This window comes from Myxocyprinus asiaticus, chromosome 30 (assembly GCF_019703515.2).
Source record: "Myxocyprinus asiaticus isolate MX2 ecotype Aquarium Trade chromosome 30, UBuf_Myxa_2, whole genome shotgun sequence".
Lineage (NCBI taxonomy): Eukaryota > Metazoa > Chordata > Actinopteri > Cypriniformes > Catostomidae > Myxocyprinus > Myxocyprinus asiaticus.
The window spans coordinates 23,725,174-23,749,288 of NC_059373.1; the positions used below are offsets into that span (position 1 = coordinate 23,725,174).

The following is a 24,115-nucleotide window of genomic DNA, read 5'->3' on the forward strand; positions in this document are numbered from 1 at the left end:
ATTCTGCACGTGTATAGAGGTCTTCAACCCGATCGGAGCTCGACAAACCATCAGGTTTTGTGCCAGGCTCGGGTCAGTTTATCAAGCAGGCTATAGGGTGAGTTACGGGCTGTTCACACCTGCGTCTGCGCTGTTTTTCTATGTAAACACGCACTGGACGGACGTCTCTGATCGTTGCGCCGCGCCACAACTCAGGACCGTCTAATTTGTTTTAGACACTACATTAAGTTTAAAAGAACTTTAATATTTATAAACGCATCTCGAGACAGCTGTGTTCTGTTTCATCATTTGTTGCGCTGCATCAGCGCTGGTGTCACACATCGACATTCTGATGAAGTTCAAGTTGCAAAGAGGACTTAATGTGACTGTTACACATGATTCCAGATTATTTTACTACTGGCACAGTTTCAGCGCTTGTTAAACAGTGAGCCAATGTTTATTCACTAAGACAGTTTCTTAAGTGAACACACACACACACACACACACACACACACACACACACACACACACCCTTCTTTTAGTAAATTGGTCAATGGTTTAAAATGGAACAAATTAAAAAAAAAATGAGTTCCTTTTAATTTAGATTGTTTTAATAGTAAACAAATCAATGAGGGGAAAAAAGCAATATTCACCTATTATAATTTTATTTGAAATAAAAAGGGGGAAGGTGGAGAAAGCATAAATATTAATATACAAACTAAAGCATACAACAATAGCTTTTGGGAGAAAAAGGCAAAACAATAATTTGCATTACAAATATTTAGAATTTCAAAACTTATATTAAAAAAAATAAAAATGTTCATCTGGGCATCATTCAACACTTGATTTAATGTGAAATATTTGTCATACTCATGTAAATAATGCTTCTTGCATGGCTAATAGCATGTACCATTGACATTTTTGGCATTAGTGTTGGATATATTGTATCTGTCTAAAGCAGACAAGCATATTATAGGTAGTCTGTAGCGATACGTACTATATTTTGGCTTGCTGGCAATGCTTAATGAACACAGTGGTTTCGCAGCTCAATGTGGTGAAATCTAGGTAACCTGCAGTGGAAGGCACTATTGAAAGGACAATGGTCTTCAACCATTAGCAGAATCAGGTCTTCTCCTTGATTATTTAAACAGTATTTTACATCAGTCTGGTAACGGCACCAGACAGAAAATCTTCATAACTCAGCCGCACATTTCCAGTCATGGCGGTGTCTTTCTCGCGGAATGCTTGCGTCATGCTCTGGAGCTGGGTGCACACCTGAATGAAGCGGTCCAGTTGGAGAACCCCATTCACACCACCAGGCGCAGAGAAACGATTCACCAGTTCCTGAATGAACTGAGGACTCAGATTGTAGCCCATCTGAGATAATGCTGGAGGATAAGGAACACAGATAAATAAAACATTACAACCTAACATTAAAATTCCAGAATTCTTTCCCATCCAATGAGATCTGTGATGCTTCCTATGACTAACCACTGGTTAGTAATAAACATGATTAGTAGTGGGTTCGACAATGTTAAAAATAAAAACACTCTTAATTATATCCCATCAGTTAAATATGCATAAAATGAGTCAGCAACAAATAGTAAATGAGTATGGCTAATTAACAATGCTAGAAGGACTTCTTTTAAATGAAGCCTCCAAAGTTCCCTAAATGCCCTATTTATTTCACTCTCTACAGACCCCATAAAACCATTCAAGCATTGTTTTTGTATCTATATGTTTGCAATGTTTTCTCCACTCTGTCCCTCACCTATAGTCATCCATGCACTTTCACGGCTATTCACACCTTGATAGCTACAACTATTAAATATTCCTCTAGCAGTCATGAATGGCCTTGTTCATTCAAAATCAATCAATATAAAAGAGACTGCAAGATAACGGCAACCATTGTTGGGGTTATTTTAAGAGCGCTTTCCCATGATGCCTCAACAATGAGATCCCCCTTACAAATAATGCAGTGTTCAATTGCACAGGATTACATGGAAAATGGGTTTACAGCAGAGAACAGTGAATGCTGCTACTTGTGTGTGTGGGATTCAGAGATGAATTACATGTATATATTCCTGGAAATTTAACAAATTTGAGCAGTTAAGGTGATTCTTTTGCCCTTTGTGCATTTTCATGGTACTGTGATCTACAGGCTGATAACTAGTTTTTTCTACAATACCAAAATAAGTGTTATGATTTGTTAATCAATTAATGCACACTGACACCTTTAACGTTTTAGAGTACGAAATCAGTGGAAACGTTTTGCGTTTAGTGTTAAGTTTAGGTATAAACATTGTCCAAGCCTTTGTAGCATAAAATGGTAGGTATCTATGATTACTGCAGGGTTCCCACTCTTTTCAACCAATGAATTTCCATGACTTGAAAGATCATTTCCATGCCCAAACATTTAGCCTTCCATTCTGAAAATGGCACAGAAATCACATAATCGCAAATTTGTAAAAAAAACAAAACCACACCATTGTTTGATAAATTCAACTGAAAACATTTAATTTTAAATTTAATCCATACAAACACATAGCATGAATCCTAAAATGGGCGAGGATTAGCAGCACATCATCGTCTCTAAGGGTGTTTTCACACTTTTTTCGATTGCTTGGACCACACACAGATTCGTTTCCTCGCCCCTCCCCCTGCACCCACTGGTCTCTGTTCACATTATATTATTTTGGTCCGAACCGCATTCCGATTGAGTCATCAGCATGAGTACAAATGGCAGCTGTTTATCACTGTAACTAGGCAACAACTCAAGAAGACATCAGCTTCACTGTTATTAAAGTATTCATCTCTTTGGATTTACCACCAAAACTTTACCAGCACAAAACGACAGTTGTGTTTGTCTCCCACGGATGAATTGAATGTGCAATGATGTGATGAAAATTAGCGTTTGTCTGCCACGAGCCCGTGGACGCGTTGCAAGAGATGTAAAGAATGTGAGCTGCTCTCTGAAGGGGATTTATTTAGACACAAGCAGGTGTGAGAAATGTATTATACCATAATAATTGCGATCGGGAGCCTGCAAAGACGCAAATTATACGTCATCACAAGTGGTTCATTTTAGGGCTGGGCGATAGGACGATGTAATTGTATATCGACGATATCTTACAAAGAACCCGATGCTGACTGCCACACTCAATTGACTGAAGATGATCGACAATATCGGGAAATGGAAAAACCAAGGATCTGGGAATCAGCAAATATATTAAACAGTAGCCCAAGGTGTGTATTTAGAACCCATGGGAATTTATTAGGCTTTATTATTATGATTATTATTATCTTTACATTTATAATTGTCTTTAGTTCTTAATCTTTAGGCTATTAGTAATTTTTCACCTGTTGTCATTGATGTATACTTGCGTGATGGCAAATGCGGTCATTGGAGACGGTCTGGATTTGGGGAGGTGGTTATATATATATACGATTTTTAGTTATTTTGTTAATATTTTAATTACTTGAATTTAGAAATGTCTTTTTTTTTTTATGTTTTTCGTGTTTCAATAAATTAATTTAAAATTAATTTTCACTGACCCTCGGCGGGGGGGTTGACGATATAATCGTATATTGCAATATTTTTTAAGGCGACTCCCTAAAATATTTTTTACATATCGCACAGTCCTAGTTCTCTTCCATGATTTGGTACGATTGCATTTATATCAGCAGCGAAGTGTATTGGAGTTCACAAGAACCTTACCCCAGACCACTTCTTCAAGTGGACTCGGGTATGGTTCCCGGGCGCACACCCGAGTTCGGAAAACAGTGCTCACATTATCCAAACGAACCGAACTTTTATGTCATTCGAACCCAGGAGTGAATGCACCCTAATTGGTCAGGTATTCTAAACAGCATGATATATTTTAAACTCTTCACCATGTGTTTTTAATCCAGTGCAACATAACACCCTGGTTAAATATTTTAGGACAGAGCATAATAAAGAAAAATATATTAACTATAAAAAAAAATCCATGATTTTTCCATGACTTTTCCAGGCCTGGAAATCACAGTTTTAAAATTCCCTGATATTTCCAGGTTTTCCATGACCGTGGGAAGCCTGTTACTGACTGCTATTGTTGTCATCAATGCGTTAACATGCAGCCTTTATTCAAGTGCAAAAGTGTTATCTCGGATTCTCTTTCTTGATCTCTAATTCACTCACCCTGGTGCATCTCATTGCTGTTAATTGAACCGGATCGGTCCCGGTCGAACTGTTGGAACAGTGCCCTCCACTGCTGCAGAAACGTCCAGAGTGCAGAGAAACCAAATACATCTATACGTCCGGTTTTAGTCTTATCAAACATATCTGGAAATACAGACAAAGCACAGATTTCATATATTCCTTTAGCACTGAAGATGTTTTAAAAGACTAGTCTTATATTTGACAATGCAGTGTTCTGAATTTGGATATTTGGCAATATAAGAATCCATTAAACAATTTGACTGCTGTCAGGAGACAATGAAGATTTGGTTATTTTAACAAAAGTAACACTCACTGAGCATCATAATGCAGGTTTCGTCATTGAAGGTAGAGTTGTTGGAATTGATGAGGGCTTGCTTCAACTCCTTCTGGTTAATGTAGCCACTTCGATCTGTGTCCACAGATGAAAACCACTGGTGAGCCTCGGGGTTCACCCCAGGAGGAATGTTACCTACAACATAAAAACAAACTTTGTTAGGGGACACTCAAATAGAAAGTGCTTTGTGCTAAAAAAATTTAGAAGCATCACAACAAATAAAAGAAAACACCGGTGTCTCGAGGTGCGTTTAATGCTGAAGTTCTTTTTTAACTTGACAAGGCATGTAAAAAATGCAGTGCTCCTGTGTGAGCCGTGGCACAACTGTTAAAACGTTTGTCTAGTCTAGCGCATGTTTACGTAGAAAAACTATTTAAAAACAAATATGCATTCAGTGTGAACAGCCCCTAAGTGAGTTTACTGCAAATGCTTCTTCAACATACTCTGCCTGCTGTAATATAATTCAAAACAAATCACTTACTGATTAATTAGTACTTAAAGTTTAATCAGAAATAAAACTGCAACTCTAAATTAGACTACACTCTTTAATGGCAGTCTGGGAAAAATGAATGGGAAACAGTACAAGGCACTAAGTTGTCACTGATGTGTCATCTTGGTCCCAGGGGAGACAAGTATAACATGTCCAATTTGTTGGTCACTGTCTCCCTGGGGAGGGATAAGTACTGTTCATTGGACAGTCTTTGAATCTGACAGTCTTTCCCACAGGACATTACAACATAGTCGCCAACATAAACGCAGACAGACACTTACACATGTAACCCTTTGCTCAGGATTATCACACTCATCACTCTAATTCTCCCATGGGCACATTCTGTACTAGATCAGTACAAGCTGCTTCTGCCATTTTGCGGTGTGTCAGCATCATTCATTCAGTGAGGGGCTTATGACACAGCTGCAGTGCAGGAGGATCAAGGACCTTGTCTGCAGCACCTTCATAAATTCCTATCTTTCATTTTTTTTATGCACAGCCCTCGGCTACTGCACGCCTGATGGAACGGCAGCGTCTCTCGCTGTCCCACCTGCCAACCCTGACACTCAGACATCATCAGTCAGCCAAGCCTGGAGCTGCTGTCTGCCACTCCCGAGACTGTGTGGAAAAATTCACCTGCCGAACCAATATCTTTTACGGAGCATTTGCAGAATTGGTTCTGATGTATGAAGATGAGCAAAAACTTTGATAAAAAGAAATATATGCCAAACCATAGTCTTCAGGAGCAGAGCATACATCTCAGATGTGATTAGATTATTTTGCTACCACAAAACTTAAATTATTAATCATGATTAAATCTGAAAATCATTTAAGTGTGCAGTCTATAAACCAAAAAAGGGTAGGAGGGAACACAATGTATACAGTGGCACCAAAAAGTTTTTGGACACTTAAGCCAGACTTAAAAATGTATTCTTTTCACTGCATTAGATTAGATGGCATCTGTAAACAAACTTCTCTTTTTTAGCCACTTTTGCAATTACTGCTAACCAACTCGTCCCGAAGTCACTTTAGAGGATGTATGAAGGTAGTTTCCCTTGACCCCGTTTACACATGGTATTAAGGGTGTGTTCACACTTGTAGTTCGGTTCTCTTGGTCCGGACCAACAAAGAAAATGATACATTTAGTCCTGGTTCGCTTAGCGTTCACACTGGCATTTATAACACCGAACCTAAAGATACGAAACCAAAGGCATCAGGAAAAAGTCACAACCTGATTGGACAGCTTTTATGATGTATATTTTGCGACGGATCTTGCCGAACATCCAAAACAATGCTGGCTGCAGGGCGAAATGCGGTCGTTAGATTTACATATGTATATATGGTGGTATTTTTACCAGCTGAGAACAAACGAAGAGCTAATAAAATGTGTAAAGGAGTCAAAACAGCGCCAGGAATTCCTCCGTTGCACACACAAACGAAGATATGCTGCAAGGACGGCTGATGGCAGTTCCGACGCCTGTACTGAACTGTACTGGGCAACATAGCTCCTATGATGAGAAGAACCAGGTATGCTTGAGATCAGTATTAGGCAAATTACTTCCTGTTTTTGGTCCGTTTAGACATCTTTGGTCCATGCTGCGTTCATATATCAATCAAACCGCACCAGAGTTCGTTTGGAAGCGGACCGAGACCCACTATTCAGGCGGTCTCAGTCTGCTTGTTTGGTGTGCACCAAGGTTCGGATGGCAGCGTTCACACTTGTTCAAATGAACCACACTAACAAAACAATCGCACCAGAGTTCGTTTTAATCGAACCAAACCTGCCAAGTGTGAACACACCCTAAGACGTGTCTCAGGTGATCTGATCATATGTGGTTAGGCTAGACACATCGCTGTTTACACCTGGTCACTTAAATGCGTCTCCTCTGACCACTTCTGTTTGGATTTCGAGGGGAGGGTCCCTGATTTATGAAGACATAGAGTAACTGAGCTTGAAATCATGATCATGCCTAGAGACCGCAATAGCAAAATGTACAGTGAAAAAGGAATTATATTTTGGTTTGTTCTCATCCAAAACCTATTGGTCCGCTTCAGAAGACATTGATTAAACTACTGAAGTCATATGGATTACTATTATGCTACCTTTGTATGATATTTGGACCTTCAGAGTTCTGGCCACCATTCACTTGCATTGTATGGATCCACAGAGCAGAGATATTCTTTTATAAATCTTAATTTCTGTTCTACAGGAGAAAAAAAAGTCACATCTGGGATGGCATGAGGGTGAGTAAATGATCAGAGAATTCTCCATTTTTCGTGATCTATTCTTTTAACACAGGTGTCCTAGTAGAGTAAACAGAAGTGTAGTTCATCACATGACAATCAGAAAGTGTCCAAAAACATTTAGTCACAATCTATACTGTCTTGAACAGTATATTGGTTTAGAATTTAAAACTAAGCAAACTTATTTTCTTTTTGTGACATGTTGTGCATAAAATGTGTGCTTGTGCTATCTTTCTTTAAAATAAATGCCACTTGGTTTTTTACTTTCTAATGCAATGACATTCATATATTTTTAAGTGCGGTTTAGGTGTCCAAATACTTGGGATCACTGTACATGCATATAAACACTCAATAGATTTATTTTTATATTCTACAATATAATACTTAGCCCAGCTTATTGGAAATAGAATTGAATGCCTCTAACCTGCAGGAGCCTGCTGACAATATGGTCCTCCCTGGGGCTGTCCATAACCTCCGTAAGGGCCACCTGGAGCCTGACCGCCTGGAGCCTGACCACCACCGTACGGCGCTCCAGGGGGACCTCCTGGACCAGGTGGACCATAAGAGCTGTAAGGAGCTCCAGGTACAGCCCGTCCACCGTACTGTTGCCCTTGAGGGGCACCTCCATAAGGGGAACCACCATACTGTCCCCCAGCGGGGCCACCTCCATTGGGTGCCCCTGGAGGAGGGTGGTGTTGGGAACCACCCGGTCGATAACCCTTTGAATAACAAATGAAGAAAAACTAAATACACTACAATAAACATGAGTAACTCAATTCTAATTTCCTTTGTAGAGAATCATCGATACTCCTTAGTTTTAAAAGTGATAGCTCTCCCCAAACTGAAAGTTCTGTCATCATTTACTCACCCTCAATTTCCAAACCCCTTTGACTTTCTTTCTCCTTAGATGTTAGGCAGAATGAAAATCTCAGTCACAGTTTATTTACACTGTATGCAAAACTATATGCAATGAAAGTGAATGGAGACTGAGGCTTACATTCTGCCTCACATGTCGTTTTGTGTTCCACAGAAGAAGAAAAAAAGTCATACGACTTTAAGTAAATAACGACATAATTGTCATTTTTTCCGGCAAAAAACCACACTTACTACAATTATGGTTGTAATGTGCTATTAGCCACCACAGTCACCAAACAATAAATAAATACATTTTAAACAAAACTAAGAATGTTTAAGAAAGTTTCTAACACTGTTAGAAAGATAATATTAAATTATTATGGTTACATTAATAGTAGTACCATAAACTGTAGAAACTGGTATTTTGGTGGCAATTACAGTCACCATGGTTAACATCCAAAAGTGACACGATTCCATTCTGTACATTTGCTTTATGGTATTATGTAAGCTAAAATGTAATATATACGGTTATTTTTGCAATCTGATAAACGTCTGCGACATTTTATGTATTTCACATAAGAGAAGCTACCGTGCTAACTGACTAGCCTACAACATGGTTGTTTTTACAAAGTTTACAAGAGCGGAATCATCGGAACGTAAGCATCATGTACATTAACATTAAAAATTCAGACGATAAGATAAATACAAAATAATGAAGAACAGTAAAATATACATATAAAAGTAAAACAGCTAAACCCGGAAGACAGACTTTACCTGGCTGTATTGATAACTCATTCCGCGGAGAATCTTAGCAAATAGAGCGGTTTGGTTGTATTTTACGAAGGCCCGCCTCCTAACGCTGATTGGTGCATTTTGACGTTCGTCAGAGCCGCACCCTAACATATTTCACATGATTGGTTAAAACAATGGAAAATCTCTGACAGTAGAAACTGTGAGTCACGTGGAAAAAAGTAAGTAAAACTGACTCGTCACTGGAAATTGTCTTGTTAAGGTAACCATAAATATAGAGGAGGATGGATAGAGTTTTTATAATAAGGTAAGAGCATGCTTTTTTAATGTATAATAATAATAATAATAATAATAATAATAATAATAATCTAGTTAGCTAAAATTTCTTGAACATAAATAAGAACCCTTGGCACTGGCATTGACCACATAGACAACGTTTAAATATGTGATGATATGCTGCTTTAATATAATATAATATAATATAATATAATATAATATAATATAATATAATATAATATAATATAATAAATGATAATTATTATAAGGAAGAGCTGCAAATGAAGTCAAACTACTATGCAATGGGACACGACACAGTGTGTAGTTCCTTTTATTTAAAGGTGCTATATGCAAGATTGACAACAAGCGTTTGAAATGGGTACTGCAGTCCAAATTCAAAATATTGGAGAGTTGTCTGCCCCGCCCCAGACTCAAAACTCATGCGGGTTGCCAGAATGTTGACACGCAAATTACCCAACTCAGCATCAGTTTTAAAGGATTTCTGGGCTTTAAGCTACCTCCATCTTCCAAAGGCATCTCCAGTATTTATCCTTATTTTACGCCTCTGGTCATGGTGTTTTTTAGACTGATGGCGAGGCTTTTTCGGTCGGGTGGAATCTGTTATCTCTGATCCTGTTCGTTTGCTGGTTTCCATGGCTGCAGCACGCTGTGTCGTTTGCCTGCAAACTTGTTCAGATCTACTCTAAAAGATATAAGAAATAAAAAGGCAAAACGAATGTATAGAATACTTGAAACCTTTTCTCTTGTTAATTCATTTTAAGTTATCCCCTGGTTTTATTTGGTTATTTGTTATTGTTTTTTCTTTCTTTATAATTTTACTTTTTGTTGCTACTGTAATTGTATCAGAGTTCATTGTGATCATTGTATGTATATTTTGTTGTAAGTGTTCTTGTTCTGTAATAAATAAAAAAAAAAAAAAACTTGTTCAAATCTGACAACCCAGCGGTGTCGAAATACTATTGGTTAGTGGGCAGTGGGCGGGATCACACAGGCCAAAACATAAACAGAAATTCCAGCCCGGAATTGAAACTTCAAAGTAGAATATACTGGCTGTTGCATTGTTATCGGAGAAGCCAGTATTTCAACTTAGCATGTTTCCTAAGTCTCTAATGACATATTATGGTCATTTTATGATTTAGTACAGTAAAAATATTACATATAGCACCTTTAAGTATGAAAAAAAAAAAAAACAATGTAAAAATGTGTGTTTATACATTAGGATATTTAAAAGCTGCACATGAAGTAATTAATGAGCCTGTTGTGCAAATTATGTAGCTAGATACTGTATATCAATAAACAGCACTTAATGTAAACGCTTCCCAAGTTAAATGCTGTCCAGCTTTCAAGGACGTTTGAATTTAAATGTTCCGTACAGCTGCAGATCAACATTTCATGGACGGCTTCAGACATTAAGTGTGGACACTTAATCATTTATTAGGCCAGGGACAGGATGCTTACTGATGTCTCATCCCAGACATCAGAGTGGGTTTTACCATCTGTACACTAGGGCACAGTGTGCTTCTTTAGTTAGCAAGACTAAAGAATGCCACCCTTTTGACTTGTTATCTGACTGGCTTGTGAATATTGAAGTATTACCATGGTTCCCACAGTCCTGCAAAATGTGGAAATATCAGGAAATTTTAAAATGGTGTTTTTCAGGCATTTCTTGAAAATTAATAATCTTAAGAAACATGGTATAGTAATATACATTTCTAAATAGTTAATATAAACGATTTGGTAACACTTTACAATAAGGTTCCATATATTAACATCATTAACTACATTTGATTGTTAACATGAATTACAATGAACAATAACTTTACAGCATTTGTGAATCTTGGTTAATGTTAATTTTAACATTTACTAGCACATTTTAAAATTTAAAGTTGTAAATGTTAACATTAGTTAATGCAATATGAACTATCTTGAACAACTGTGTTTTTATCAATTAACATTAACCAGGATTGATAAATGCTGTTTAAAAATATTTTGGATTGTTAGTTTGTGATAGCTAATGCATTTAGTAATGTTAACAAATGGAACCTTATTGTGTTCCAAATATAGCATTACCAAATATTTCTCTAAAACATTACATGGCTAGATATTGCTCTTCTGTGGAAATTTCCTTGCAAGCCATATTGATATCTGATTTATGAGCGGATCATTCTTTAGAGCAGGGGTCAGCAACCTATGGCACGCGTGCCAGCATTGGCACGCGGAGGGACAATCACTGGCACGCCAGCAACAGCGAGAGTGAAGTAGACTATTTTATTTAGATGAAATTCCGCACCTGCATTCCAATCTACATCTTGATGTAATCCTTCCTCATGGTCAGGCTGCGCGGATGATAGCCTACATTCCGTGTTTCATTTGTTTCTTAATGCTTTCAGAACAACACGTGATGTAATAAGGAAAACACCACTATGAATCCTTGAGATTTCCAGCCCAGCAACAGGTACACCCTCCTTTATCCAGTCACACTCAAAATTACATTAAAAGATTAAAAGAGAAAACATAAAAATCTGAGTCTAATCAAAATATAAATTAAACCTGGAAATAAAGTTTTAGGATTTCGTAGGTGTGATTCACTGAAAATGGCTAAATAGTTGATCGGCTTGTGATGTGCTAATAGCTTGCAGGCAGCGCCAGCCTCCTAGCACTTTAATAATGTCTCCGATTCAGCTGATGAAAACACGCTGCGTGATCATGAGGAAGGATTACATCAAGATGTAGATTGGAATACAGGTGCGAAAAACTTAATACAAGTAAAATAGCCTGCTCCACTCTCGCTGTTGTTTGCATGCTAGTAATTACCCCTCTGTGTGATTTTGAAAATGTAGTATGACATAATATAAGAAATATTTAAGATTGCACAAAATTTTGTGATCAGTAATCAAATAAGCAAATTTGTGACATTAACTGTAACTCATTTAGTAGCCTAAAAAAGGACAGGTTTTCTTTCATTAAAGCATTTAAGATACTCTGTGAAAATTCACATGCAGAATCATGATTATATCATAATCATCGGGTTTTCACTCAAACTGTTATGCTGATAATATCATTTGTAATAAAAAAAATAAATAAACAATTAAATTAGAAAAATGCAAAATAGAAACATTTTCACAAGTGGACTCAAACTTCAGAAAATCACATACATGCACATATATATACAGCTCTGGAAAAAATTAAGAGACCACTCCAAACGCTTCTTAAATCAGTATCTCTACACAGGGAGTGGACTGTCCATAGGGAGAACTGGAACTTTTCCCGGTGGGCCGGCCGAGAAACGGGGCGAAAAGGCCGCGATAAGCTGAATGGGTCATGACAGGCTGAAGAGGGCCGCAAAACGGTGCGTGATATTCCATTCCAGTGTCTGATGAATTCCTGCTTGAATCTTTGTGCCAGGAGTGGCATAAAGTCAGCAATGTGAAAGACTGGTGGAAAGCGTGCAAAGACACATGAAAGCTGGGATTGAAAATCAGGGTTATTCTGCCAAATATTGATTTCTGAACTCTTCCTAAATTAAAACGTTAGTACTGTGTTGTTTAAAAATGAATATGAACTTGTTTTCTTTGCATCATTCGAGGTCTGAAAACACTGCATCTTTTTTTTTTTTTTTGACCAGTTGTCATTTTCTGCAAATAAATGCTCTAAATGACAATATTTTTATTTGGAATTTTGGAGAAATTTGTCAGTAGTTTATAGAATAAAACAAAAATGTTCATTTTACTCAAACACATACCTATAAATAGTAAAAAAATGGGGTGGACGTCGGCACAGCCATTAACTAGGAAAATAAAAAATGGAACTCTATGTCAAAAAGGTTGCCGACCCCTGCTTTAGAGTCAGTTCTTTTCAATTAATCAGTCAAACTGAACACAAACAGGTGATTCATTAGAGAATCAGATTCAGTAATCACAAGTGAATGGAAAGGTCATAGGAATGTAATGGAAATTAATTTCTCAAAAAGTGTTTGACTTTGGCACAGACTTTGAAAAAACACTAAAATTAATATTTAAAAGCCATAACACTTACAAAAATACATAGCTAAGAGTTATACAATGGATTGGTATTTACAAAAAGGGCAGCACGGTGGCTCAGTGGGAAGCACTGTCACCTCAAATCAAGAAGGTTAACGTTCGAGTCCTGGCTCAATCTGGGCCTTTCTGTATGGAGTTTGTATGTTCTCCCTGTGTTTGTTTGGGTTTCCTCTGGGTGCTCCAGTTTCCCTCACAGTACAAAGACATGCAGGTCAAGTGAATTGGAGATGCTAAATTGCCCATAGGTGAGAGATTGATATTGATTTTGTGTGTGTATGTTGGCCCTGTGATGGACTGGCCACCTGTCCAGGGTGTTTCCCTGCCTTTGGCCAGAGATAGCTGGGATAGGCTCCAGCACTACCCATGACCCTGCATAAGGCGCTGAAGAAAATGGATGGATATTTACACAAATAAAGTGTCCTAACAAGTCAGAAATAATCGTAGTAAAGTTTTATTTATTTATTTGTTTGTTTTTCACTTGAAAACTTCTCAAATGTTTTTCTAAAGGCAATATTGCTTGGTGTTGTGGTTCACTGTGAATTATCTACTATTCCAAGGTTCAAGTGTCTTAGTGTTTCTTATGCTTGATAGCCCAACAATCAGAGTTCAGGTCTGCCCTGAAGCCTTCTCCTCTGCTGTAGCCATTGCCTTTTTAATGTTGTTGAGGTTCTGGGTAGACGAGGCTGTCGGATCTAGCCTCAAATAAACTGACTTGGAATGGGTCACAGTTTTTAGTTCATGCTGCCTGAGCAAGCACTTGTTAATTTTCTTGGAAATTAGGTAGATCATCTCACAAATACACATGAAGATGCACACAGCAGAGGAGACCACCATAAAGAGGGTGAAGATTTTCTTCTCTGTAGGACAGGAGATGAAGCAACCCACTGTATTTGGACATGGTTCCTGATTGCATTTGGTAACCCTCGGCATGTCGAAACCATAAAGTACAAAATAGCCACCAAAGTGAGCCACCACCATGAGAGATGGACAAGTAAAGAAAATGATCTGGAGAGCCCATAGATGGATGTGGGAGATGGGGAAATATTGGTCATAGCATAGCCTGGCTGGGCCATGTTGCAGAGGAACTCTTTGTTTTCATCACTCCATACTTGCTGGGCAGCCACAACAAACACCAGGATTCGAAAGACGAAGACCATAGATAACCAGACGTTGCCAAACACGGTGGAGCATTTGCTAAACCCACCAAGTAGGGCTTGTAGGTACACCCAGTTCTTCTCTGCTGCCACAAATAGGGGTCTTGTCACACCAGGGTTGTAGTTCTGCAAAAAAAAAAAAAAAGGTTTTGAAAATGTAAGTTCACCTTACACAAATTTACTTTTCTTTCCCTAAATGTTTTATAAAAGACCCTGAATCAAAAAAAAAAAAATAAATAAATAAAAAAGTACATACCTACTCTTTTTGTTTTGATTTTGTGGCAGTGGGGGCGTGGTCAAGCATCCGTCCAGAGAGAGAGAAAGCGGTAAGGGCGCTTGCACCTGAGCTAGATTATGTGTAACACCTGTCTCTAATTCCAGTGAGCATGGGGAGAGCGGCATATAAGCAGCCATGCCACTAGCAGAAGGAGAGAGAGTTTGGCACAAGGAAGGCCATGGTGCTTCTGAAGCTGTTGTGTTTAAGTTACTACGTGCCTGTGAAGCTAATGAGCTTAAGTCTACGTGCATGTAAAGCTGATGAGTTTGTGAAGTTGTAAAGCATTGAAGTGGCCGATTAAAAGTCCTACCTGAGCCTGGAAAAACCTGCTTCCTTGTGTTCTTCACTTCTGTTTTGTGAGCTGTTACAGATTTCTTCTATTTTCATTTATAATTGAGCTTCTTCAAAGTAGCCACCATTTGCTTTGAAGATCAGCAGTTTTTAAAAGTTTGAATGCCAATGACCCCAAAAACAAATTATTAAAATATATATTTTTTTCAAGTAACAGCTTTTCATTTGTTTACTAATTTATACCAAAATAGGTTTCTTTTTCTACCCAATATTAGAGAAATATTATAAATATCATAAAATATATAATTGGTTTCTAATTCATGTCCATTCAGTATGGCCTTTAGGCAACACTTTTTCATTGACATGAAGGAGCTGAAACATAACAATGGATAATGCTATTACTGATTTGGAGACTTCCTCTTTTTTTTTTTTTCTTTAAATAATTTGTATTGCTTCAGAAGTCAAGGATGTCCTGTCAAGACACAATTAAAATGTTTCTAAAAGCAGCAATAATATGCATAGCCATTTCTAGAGCCCAATATCAAGCTGTGTTTTCAAGAAAAAGTTGGAGGAAACCTGTACCTTATTTAACCTTAATCTTTAAGGTTTAATTTATTATAATTTGTCTCTCTCAATAATTCTGCATTTAGCATTCTACATAGTGTATCTGTTGAAAATATCCTTGTTAGTTTACCACAGCATTGTGTTCAAAACACTGTCAAGCCACTAAATTCAGAAAATGAAAGAAAATTAGACATTTAAATACTTCACAGTTAAGATACCAACTGTTCTATTAATAACCTAAATACTCCCTCAGAAGCCAGCCCAGGAGTCTTAAATTAAAAATAAAATATTTTGCTCTTCATTTTTCTGAGCACAATGCATGTTTCTGTAGAACATTCCTACCATTTAGGCATTTAGTTCACGATTTTATCCAGAGAAACTTACTAAAAGTATTTTAGCTTCACTTATGAGACTGCTATGGTCAACAAATACCAAGCATACAATTCAGACAATTCAGCAGGGAAAACAAATGGTATAAATAAGTGATATTTTTTAACTTTTACAATTAATCTATGAATAAATTAAGGTATGCTTTGATCCCTAAGAGCAACAAACATTGCTAGACAAGCTTTTTATTAGAGCAAATAAAAGCCTTAAAAGTCCTTACCTTTTAGAGTTTCATGAGTTGTATGAGGTTTTGGTTGTTTCCTGGAATCAAAAGGAAAAGCTCCTTCTTTGACAATCTGGATTGACTTGATTGGTTGAATGCTGTGCCTTTCCCGAGTTTCAATATGAGCATCTGTGTTATTTAAATTACATCAAATGTTTAAAAGGATAGTTCATCCAAAAATGAAAATTCTCTTATCATTTACTCACCCTCATGCCATCCAAGATGTGTACTTTCTTTCTTCTGCTGAACACAAACAGCGATTTTTTGGAATAATATTTCAGCTCTGTAGGTCCATACAATGTAAGTGAATGGTGGCCAGAAATCTGAAGGTCCAAATATCTTATAAAGGCATCATAAAAGTAATCGATAACACTCTAGTGGTTTAATCAATGTCTTCTGAAGCGATCCAATCGGTTTTGTGTGAGAACAGACCAAAATGTAATTCTTTTTCACTATAAATCTTGACAACAGTTTCCTTGGCGATCATGGTTTCAAGCTTGATTACACTTTCTATATCGCCATCTAACACTCTGCACATGTGCCAAGCACTAGGAAGTGGAATCGAACTTAAAATCATGATTGTGCCTAGAGACTGTAATAGCAAGATGTACGGTGAAAAAGGAGTTACATTTTGATTTGTTCTCACCCAAAACTGATTGGATCGCTCCAGAAGATATTTATTAAACCACCGGAGTCAAATGGATTACTTTTATGATGCCTTTATGTGATATTTGAACCTTCACAGTTCTGGTAACCACTCACTTGCTTTGTATGGAGTACAGAGCTGAAACATTCTTCTAAAAATCTTCATTTGTGTTCTGTAGATGAAAGAAAGTCCTACACATCTGGGATGGCATGAGGGTGAGTAAATGATGAGAGAATTTAAATTTTTGGGTGAACTATTCCTTTAACTCTAAACAGGTAAAATTATTCCTGCTTCCCTCCCCTAAGGAGCTTTGCTTTTGTGCACACAGCAAATAAGGTTTGTGAAGAAGTTGTTTAAACAGACAAGATATTAAAAAACTGAAAGAACTACAGTAGTTCACGGGAAGGCAATTAATTGTTCTTTTATAGGTGTGTTTGTGTGTGTGTTTTTATAGGCGTGTGTGTGGTAATGTGTTTCTTTGCTCACAATGATGAGTCCTTCATAGCATATTTGAACATTTAGTTCTACTAATGAAAAAGACAATCTTATTTTGCTGAAATAAGTAAATTCTCACAAAGCTGGACAAAATTTTAAATAACTGTTTTTACTGGATATTTGACATGCCACATTTATGGCATTCCAAGAATAAAGTTTGTTATTTACATTTATTCATTTAGCAGACACTTTTATCCAAAGAAACTTACAAAGGAATACAGCAAAAGTGATTAAATGTACAGAGGCAAAAGTATAATATGTGCTGTAATACAAAGTTTCAATTTACTTAAAGAAGTACAAGTAGACAGGAAGATGAGAGACAGTTTTTTAGAAATAGGTCAAGTGCTCACAGGGATGTGTCTTTAGATCTTACATATAAAATATTAATATAAAAATTATATCTTTATATGTGGCATAAAATAGCTACTGTGTGACACGAGCTGTATAGCAATAAAGCAAAACCAAAGCAGGAGAGAGGGAATGCAATCAAATCTAAAAGTTCAGAACAAAAGATGTCTAACTGAAAGTGTGTATTTTACAATGAGCCAATGAATCTAATTTATTTATAAACCAGACAGATACAATCTGGCTGAAAGCAACATTCCATCAAAGGGTGCATAACTACTGTCTTTGTACATTTTCTTGTGATGAGAAAGTGCACACAATATCATATAGCTGGACATGAATGATTAAACAATGTCCAATAGTTCCAAACAAAGACACAGCAGTATTGAGTGCTGGGTATTGCTGAGCAACACGCAGATTGGCCATCTGTCTGGAATGCACGAACTTAGAAAAGTGGAGTGGTACAAACAACGAAAGTCCCCTGTGCTGTTATACTAAATCTCAGCACTCTTTGAATGCTCCTTGCACAAACAGATAACAGGATGGAACTAACTTTTATAAGTGGAGATAAAAGATGTTGCCTACACTTAAGAGCCACCAGATTCACAGTTGGCTGCAAAATTTTTTTTTATTCAACTGCTCAAACTTGATGGCTCCTCAGCTCTTGTGGCCTCATGGAATAGCAAGTGTCCACTAGTTGCACACTTGCACACGAATGCAGTAGGTCATCTGGATACTGTAGGTACTACTATGTCACAGGGAAGTGTGCATATTCTAACATAGGGAAAGGACTACTTGGGTGTAGTAATAATCACTCCTGGCACTAATTAAAATGTACACAAGGCACAAGACACCAAAGTATATGCTGATTTTTGATCACACATAACTTAAGGTGTGTTTGTTTATGAATGTCAGATGGCCCCACCCTCCATCCTCGGGGCACCAGCTAAGGAGTCTCACCTTAACAATATAAAAATGATCCGAATGGACCATTCAATCAGTTAAAAATATGTAAATCAGAGGGAGTTGGTCACCTGAATAATTTGAAGGATTCGTGAGTTTCGGCCTAACCTTTGGAGCTCTTACTGTATTATCAACACAAGGAAGACACAGTTGTAATAAAATGAATTTTACTTACAAAAAGATAAACAAGAAAAAACTAACAACTACTACATGGTACTAATATGCTAAAAGATACTATGAAAGCATAATAAAAAAGTGCATAGGACGGAGAGATGCAAGTGGTTGAATTGGATGAAGCTTTGGCAGAGTATGGCATATCTTATGCAAGGATAAACTGATGTTTCTCTGTAAACTAATAAGGTGAAGACCTTATCTCTAGTTAAACAAATAATTCAAGATTATCTGCAAGATATTTAATATCAGTTACGCAATATCTAAAGAACAGTAGTTAATCATAAACTGATTGTATACACTAATGACAAACACGAATGCCAAGATTTCTGGAAATAGGTTTGGATAGTGATATTTACGTTTTGCTTGATTGATGGATTCGGTGATGACAATGTCTTCCACTGGTTTTGCTGGGATGCATTGCAGTGGATTAGGAGTTGAATTCCATTTCAACAGCCTTGAATATGAAGTGCTGGGGAATGTTGATCTCTTGGAGCACCACGAGGGTCCTTGCAACCTGGAACACACAGATGTAGCCCTGATTCAGGCACAGAATTTCCTTAACAATCTGGAACTTGCAGATGAAAGGAAACTTGGAGAAAAGGTTTACTCACCAGAGCTTAACCTTGTTGCTTGTTGTCTCTGTTGTTTCTCCCTAGTATGGGACTCTAAACTTTGGATTATCTGTTACAGTCTCCTTCCTTGCAGACCAGAGGTACATAATGATCAAGTGTTGTTCTGTTAGTGTCTCCTTTCTCTTTGAAGCAGAGACATATTCTGTTTTTCCTCCTAGAGAGGAGATGCAGAACCATAGATTGTTTTTTTTTTTGTTGTTTTTTTTGTTATCCTGTTAGTGTCTCCCACCACTCAGGCCAGAGATGCAGAGAATTATTTTTTTTTTGGTTATCCTGATAGTGTCTACCAACACTCAGGCTGAAGACAAAAAGCTTGGTTGAATGTTATTCTGTTATTGTCTCCTCATGGAGCAAGACACAGAACTGCAGAGTGTTTTCCCGTTATCCTGTTAATGTTTTCCCACCACTCAGGCTGGAGACAAGGAACAATTGTGTTTTTCTATTATCCTGTTAGTGTCTCCCACCACTCAGGTCGCAGATACAGAACTTTGGATATTCTCTTTGTGTCTCTGGATGGGAGATTTAGAACTTCCGATGATTCATATTCTGTTAGTGTCTCTCAGGACGCGCCGGAGACAAGAACGGTGTGTGGCCATTGTAAGGATACTTTAATACCTTTTCCATGAGGAGGAAATTCCAATTTGGCACCTTCCTGTTCCAGTTTCCTGATTGGTGTGGCCCATCATTCCTTCTCTCATTTGCATCCTTTTGCAGTCAGTGCTGGAAAAGTTCAGTCCTCACCATCAAAACATTCCCTGGTGCTGACTGTGGTTCTGACCTCGAGCTGCTTGTAGCCACCATCAAGGTGAAATTCTGCAACATCAAAAAGAATGCTCCACCAAAGCGATTTGATGTCTCCAAGGTTCCTATTTCATACACAGTTGAAGTGAAGAACAGATTCGAACTGTTTGGCACTGCAGACAAACAGCCGGACAAATTGTGGCAGGAAATCCAAGCCACGATTATCAAAACAGTGCAGGAACACATACCATACAAGAAACCAGAGAAAAGGAGAAAGTGGCTGTTGGCAGAAACCATCAAAATCGTAGATCAAAGAAGAGCAGCCAAAGCTGCCGGGGACCGGGGAGATGAGGCTAGGAGGCTAAAAGCGGAGTTTCAAAGGGCAGCAAGGAAGGACAAAGAAGCATACTGGTATCAGTGATGCAAGCAAATGGAGGAGGACTGTCATAAGGTCACACCAGAGATCTTTTTGCGCAGGTCAAGAAAATTCAAACTCCCTTCACTGCCCGCAAAGGAGCAATCAAAGACAAGAACGGGAAGGTCCTGACTGACCAGCAAGGCATCAGAAGCAGATGGCAAGTATACACGGAAGAGCTGTATACAAGCACCAGCGACCCTGAGCCACCCCATGATGTCCCAGTAGAATTGGAGCCAGCCATCCTGGACGAGGAAGTTGTATGGGTACTGAAGCAGTTACCAAACAACAAGGCACCTGGTATTGACTGCATCCCAGCAGAAATGCAGAGGCCTGTTCCACCAGTGGCTATCACAGCGATCTGCCAGAAGATCTGGGAAACCAGTAGGTGGCCAAAGGATTGGAAGAGATCAGTATTCATCCCACTGCCTAAGAAAGGCGATGCAAGGGACTGTTGGAACTACCGTACAATAGCCCTGATTCCTCATGTGAGCAAAGTCCTTCTGAAGATCATACAGCAGCGTCTGCGTCCAATCATCAAAGCAGAACTACCTGACTTGCAAGCTGGGTTCCAGCGAGGTCATGGTACCCGTGACCGTATCGCAAATCTGCGGTGGATTATGAAGAAATGTCATGAATATCAGAAAAACATCTACATGTGCTTCATCAACTACAGCAAGGCAGTGGACTGCATCGAATACGATAAGCTATGGATGGCCCTGCAAGGACTGGGAGTGCCAGCACACTTGATCCAACTGATAAAATCCCTTTATATGGACCAAGAAGCAACTGTCCGAACACAACACGGAGACACAGAGTGGTTCAAGATTGGGAAAGGCATGCAACAAGGTTGTATTCTGTCCCCTTTTCTTTTCAATCTTTATGCAGAAATGATCATGAGGAAATCAGATCTGGAAGCGGAAATCGGTGTGAAGATTGGTGGCAGAAATATGAACAATCTCCACTATGCCGATGATACAACATTACTGGCGGAAACGGAAGATGGTCTGAAACACCTCATACTAAGAATCAAAAAGGAAAGCGAAAAGATGGGCCTCCACCTCAACGCCAAAAAGCGTGGCGAGAGATGGCCCATAGAATCGCCAAGAGTCGGATCGGACTGAACGGATAACATCATATATACAGGTGCATCTCAATAAATTAGAATGTTGTGGAAAAGTTCATTTATTTCAGTAATTCAACTCAAATTGTGAAACTCGTGTATAAAATAAATTCAATGCACACAGACTGAAGTAGTTTAAGTCTTTGGTTCTTTTAATTGTGATGATTTTGGCTCACATTTAACAAAAAATCTGTTGAAATTGAGAAACAGCTGAGAAGCAGAGTTAAACTAACAGCTTCAGCATTACTACCGATCACAGCTGAGAGTTGCAACAGACAGAGTAATCACACAATTTCAGAGCACCTACCTGATATCCGAGTTTCTGAGGTGAGAGGAGACGTAAACTTTCAACATGGTGGAAGAGTGTATGGTTTCTGTGTCAAAGTCAAAATAAGAGTTTCTCAAGAAATATTCAAGAATGAAACTGGCATCCTTCATGTTTTCACTTGAACATGAATGAAATACTCCTAGAATAATTCCAAAAGCACGTTCGATAGGCACCATCACTCCATGATCGCTCGGAGATTACTACCACACTATAGCTAAAGGACGCTGCTTCAAATGCTCCACCATCATTCCGGTCACCAAAAAACCCAAAATCACAGGACTTAATGACTACAGACCTGTCGCTCTCACATCTGTGTTCATGAAGTCATTTGTGAGACAGGTTTTGGCCTACCTGAAGGATATCACTAGACCCCTGCTGGACCCCCTTCAGTTTGCTTACTGAGTAAACAGGTCTGTGGATGATGCTGTCCATATGGGACTGCATTATATCCTGCAACACCTCGACAGACCTGAGACTTATGCAAGGATCCTATTTGTGGACTTCGGTTCAGCCTCAATACCATCATGCCTCATCTTCTCTCAACCAAACTGACCCATCTCTCCGTGCCCACCCCAATCTGTTGATGGATCACCAGCTTTCTGACAGATAGGCAGCAGCTAGTGAGACTGGGGAAATTCACATCCGGGACCCTCACTATTAGCACTGGTGCTCCTCGGGGATGCGTTCTCTCTGTGCACGAATGTCTGCACTACAAAAGACACCAATTTCAAGCTCCTGAAGTTTGCAGACGACACCACGGTCATCAGCTTCATCTGCGATGGTGACGAGTCTGCATACAGATGGGAGGTTGATCAGCTGGCTATCTGGTGTGGTCACAACAACCTTGAGCTGAAAATGCTCAGAACAGTGGAGATGATAGTGGACTTCAGGAGAAATCTCCCCACACTCCCCCATCACCATCCTGAACAGCACTGTTGCAGCAGTGGATTCATTCAGGTTCCTGGGCTCTACCATCTCTCAGGACCTGAAGTGGGACACCCACATAGACTCCATTGTGAAGAAGGCTCAGTAGAGGTTGTACTTCCTTCACCAGCAGAGAAAGTTCAACCTGCCACAGGAGCTGCTGACACAGTTCTACTCGGCCGTCACAGAGTCTGTCCTCTGTACATCTATAACTGTCTGGTTTGATTCAGCCACCAAATCAGACAGAAGGAAATTACAACAGACAGTCAGGAATACTGAGAGGATTATTGGTGCCCCCCTGCCCACCCTCCAAGACCTGTATGTCTCCAGAGTGAGGAAACATGCAGGTAAAATCACTCTGGACCCCACACACCCTGCCCACTCCCTCTTTGAATTGTTGCCCTCTGGCCGGCGCTACAGAGCACTGAGCACCAGGACATCCAGGCACAATAACAGTTTTTACCCTCAGGCCATTTTCCTCATGAACAATTAAACTGCCTCAGGACTCCCCCATAGTATGTAAACACATATCTCATGTACATATGTAAATTCACATATTTAATTCAATAACTGTGCATACCCCTACCTTGCACATACATTACCACTTGCACATGTTCATACGCCATTCTGTTATATGTCCTATTATTTGTATGTCTATTTATACTCTTACCTTGTTTTATATTCTGTGTATCACTGTAATGTTCTATGTACACATGTTTCTCCTATCACCAAAAAAAAAAACAAAAAGAAAAAAAATCCTTGTATGCGAGACTTGGTAATAAAGCTCATTCTGATTCTGATTCTGATATTGCTTAAGTAGTTAGATCATTTGCAGTTTAGACCTACAATATATATATTATATATATATATATATATATATATATATATATATATATATATATATATATATATATATATATATATATAGTCTTTAAATATGATGTTAAATGGCTGAAACTACCCTTTTTATCTTCAGAAATCACAATAAATAAATACATTTAATATTGGTATTGATAGTACTTGGCAACAAATCAGAAAAAAAGTGGTATTACGCATCCGTACCTGTTATATAACAAGAGGAGACAGGAGAGAAAAATATATAGAGGAAAAAGGGAAAAAAAATAGACAGAAAAAGAGTGATAAAGTGAAATAAATGAATCTACTTCAAAAACTCACAATGGACATGAAGACAAAGTAGCTGAGGGAGCAGTGGGAAGAAGTGCTATTTGCCCACTCAAGCTGG

General features: G+C 38.4%; 2 protein-coding genes and 1 pseudogene across 2 annotated transcripts in view; 1 reads left to right on the forward strand and 2 right to left on the reverse strand.

Moving 5' to 3' along the window:
- Positions 1-24,115, forward strand: part of LOC127421662 (uncharacterized) — a 726,036-nt gene that overhangs the window by 628,790 nt on the left and 73,131 nt on the right. The gene's annotated exons all lie outside the window — the stretch shown is intronic.
- LOC127420820 (peflin-like) lies at positions 628-8,947 on the reverse strand. The gene is made up of 5 exons (XM_051663372.1): positions 8,878-8,947; positions 7,673-7,967; positions 4,494-4,649; positions 4,160-4,303; positions 628-1,367 (listed from the first exon to the last, which is right to left on the reverse strand). The coding sequence occupies exons 1-5, from the start codon at positions 8,896-8,898 to the stop codon at positions 1,135-1,137; spliced, it is 849 nt and encodes a 282-aa protein (XP_051519332.1). The 5' UTR covers positions 8,899-8,947; the 3' UTR covers positions 628-1,134.
- Positions 13,797-16,573, reverse strand: LOC127421661 (gap junction beta-2 protein-like; annotated as a pseudogene).